The sequence below is a fragment of the Corvus brachyrhynchos genome, unplaced genomic scaffold, assembly GCF_000691975.1.
Source record: "Corvus brachyrhynchos isolate BGI_N302 unplaced genomic scaffold, ASM69197v1 scaffold1069, whole genome shotgun sequence".
In the NCBI taxonomy this organism is placed as follows: Eukaryota; Metazoa; Chordata; class Aves; order Passeriformes; family Corvidae; genus Corvus; species Corvus brachyrhynchos.
This window is the reverse complement of record NW_008239855.1, coordinates 19988-21985: the sequence shown is the minus strand read 5'-3', so window position 1 is coordinate 21985 and position 1998 is coordinate 19988. Positions and strand designations below refer to the sequence as shown.

Below are 1998 nucleotides of genomic sequence, written 5' to 3'. Positions count from 1 at the left end.
GTATTTTTCAATTATTTTTTTCCCCCTGACTAATATTTTATTCTTGTATGCATCTTACAGTACCAGCACTACAAAGGTAGCGACTTTGACTGTGAATTAAGACTTCTAATTCACCAAAGTCTAGCAGGAGGAATTATTGGTGTCAAGGGTGCTAAAATCAAAGAACTCAGAGAGGTACTGTTTCCTATTCTTTTCAGATTCTGCTTTTATTCTATAAACAAATTAGGTATTTGTGTTCATAAGCAGTGAGTGTAAGCTTCATCTGTGATCTATGATTAAGAACATATTTCATACATGAAGTAGCTGTTGGTGATAGAGCCCAGAACTACTTATAAAGCTTTTAAGTGTATTAGCAGTAATCTTTATAAATAAAGGATACTTTTTAAAATTAAAATGCCGTTCATCACGCCTTCTGGAATGAACTGCTGAATAGGCTATATCGGTGGTGTTGAACATGGAAAACTATTTAGTGTGGATGCATCTCCATAAACTCTTTAATGATAATTTAATAGATGTTTGAATATTGTTATAAAAAAGTATGGTGGGGTTTTCTTAGGGTTTTGTTTGTTTAGTTTTTGCTTTTTTTAAGTTTCACTACCTTGAAGACTACAGTTTCTTTTGTGAAGGAATGAGGTTTTGTTTTAAAAAGCTAGTGGTCTCTATCAATCTAGAGTGTTCTTTTCTGTCCTTTCCTCACATTGTGTCAAAGGCAATTCCAGGTCAGTTTAGGCATAAGCTACTATTTGTGTGGAATGAGGGGAAGGCAAGATGAATAGACATAATCCTAGCAGCATTGCTTTCTTGCATCCAAAGCATGTTTTTATGACATGAAGGCTTATATAACCTGTAAGCTCATAATGAATATGTGGTCCTTTTGCTTGTATTTGATTAAATAACCGTGTAGATGAGCCATAATTGAAAGATTTCAAAAATCTAAATTTTTCACTAGCATTTCATACAAAGTGATGCCACTGCAGGTCTTAAAAATATAATATTTTAAGATTAAATTTGTTGTAAAAACTCAGAAGCCAAGCATTCACTTAAAGTGACTAGAAGTTTAATGATTTGGTTTGATCGTTTCTTTTAAAATGTTTTAGTGTGTGTCTTACCCATTTTGTTTTCAGTAAGTTTATAAAATTGTTTAAAATACTTCTATTTGAAGATTTTGGAGGTTGCTTTTCTTCTATTCAACAGAACACTCAAACCACCATTAAGCTCTTTCAAGAATGTTGTCCTCATTCCACTGATAGAGTGGTGCTTATTGGTGGAAAACCTGATAGAGTTGTGGAATGTATCAAGATTATCTTGGATCTTATCTCTGAGGTAATGTCTCTTAAAGTTATTCTTTCACTGGTATTCGTGAAAGTCAGGAGGATTTGGCTGAAAAATTATATCTTTCCATTTCTATTTTTAATTCAGCGCCTCTTCTCCAGTAACAAAATAAGTGTTGGACTGTTAGCACCTTTTGAAAGTATTCCTACTTGCTAGAATTGGAGTGTACCTTATTGGAGAGAGAAGACATTTTTGGTACCAAGGGACTTAGTCATGCTTTACATATCAGTAAAATAAGAAAATTTAAATTGGGGAGCAAGTGAGACAAATGTATGTGCCACCCATCAATAACAGCAATTTCTCTATCATAGTTAAGCTGTCAGGAAGCATATCACTACCCCTGCCTTGCTTATGAGTATTGTGAAATAAAGAACATATTCAGCATGTATAAATTCATATTTATATATTTAATATATTAATTTAATGAAATATAGTTGTATCAGTGCTAACTGGTGGGAGGGGTGGTGGTTTTGTTTTTGTGTGTGTCTTAGTCTCCAATTAAAGGACGGGCCCAGCCTTATGATCCCAATTTCTATGATGAAACATATGACTATGGTGGCTTCACAATGATGTTTGATGATAGAAGGGGACGTCCAGTAGGCTTTCCCATGCGTGGAAGAGGAGGCTTTGATCGAATGCCTCCTGGTCGTGGCGGGGGGGGCGCGC

The 1998-nt window shown here is 34.8% G+C and overlaps 1 protein-coding gene across 1 annotated transcript in view; it reads left to right on the top strand.

Annotated features, from left to right (window-relative positions):
- The window catches only part of LOC103621807 (heterogeneous nuclear ribonucleoprotein K), a 20689-nt gene that overhangs the window by 8378 nt on the left and 10313 nt on the right, over nt 1-1998 (top strand). Inside the window, exons 7-9 of the mRNA XM_017743307.1 lie at nt 61-174; nt 1195-1323; nt 1824-1994. Coding sequence (XP_017598796.1) covers nt 61-174; nt 1195-1323; nt 1824-1994 — 414 coding nt within the window. The remainder of the gene's footprint in view (nt 1-60; nt 175-1194; nt 1324-1823; nt 1995-1998) is intronic.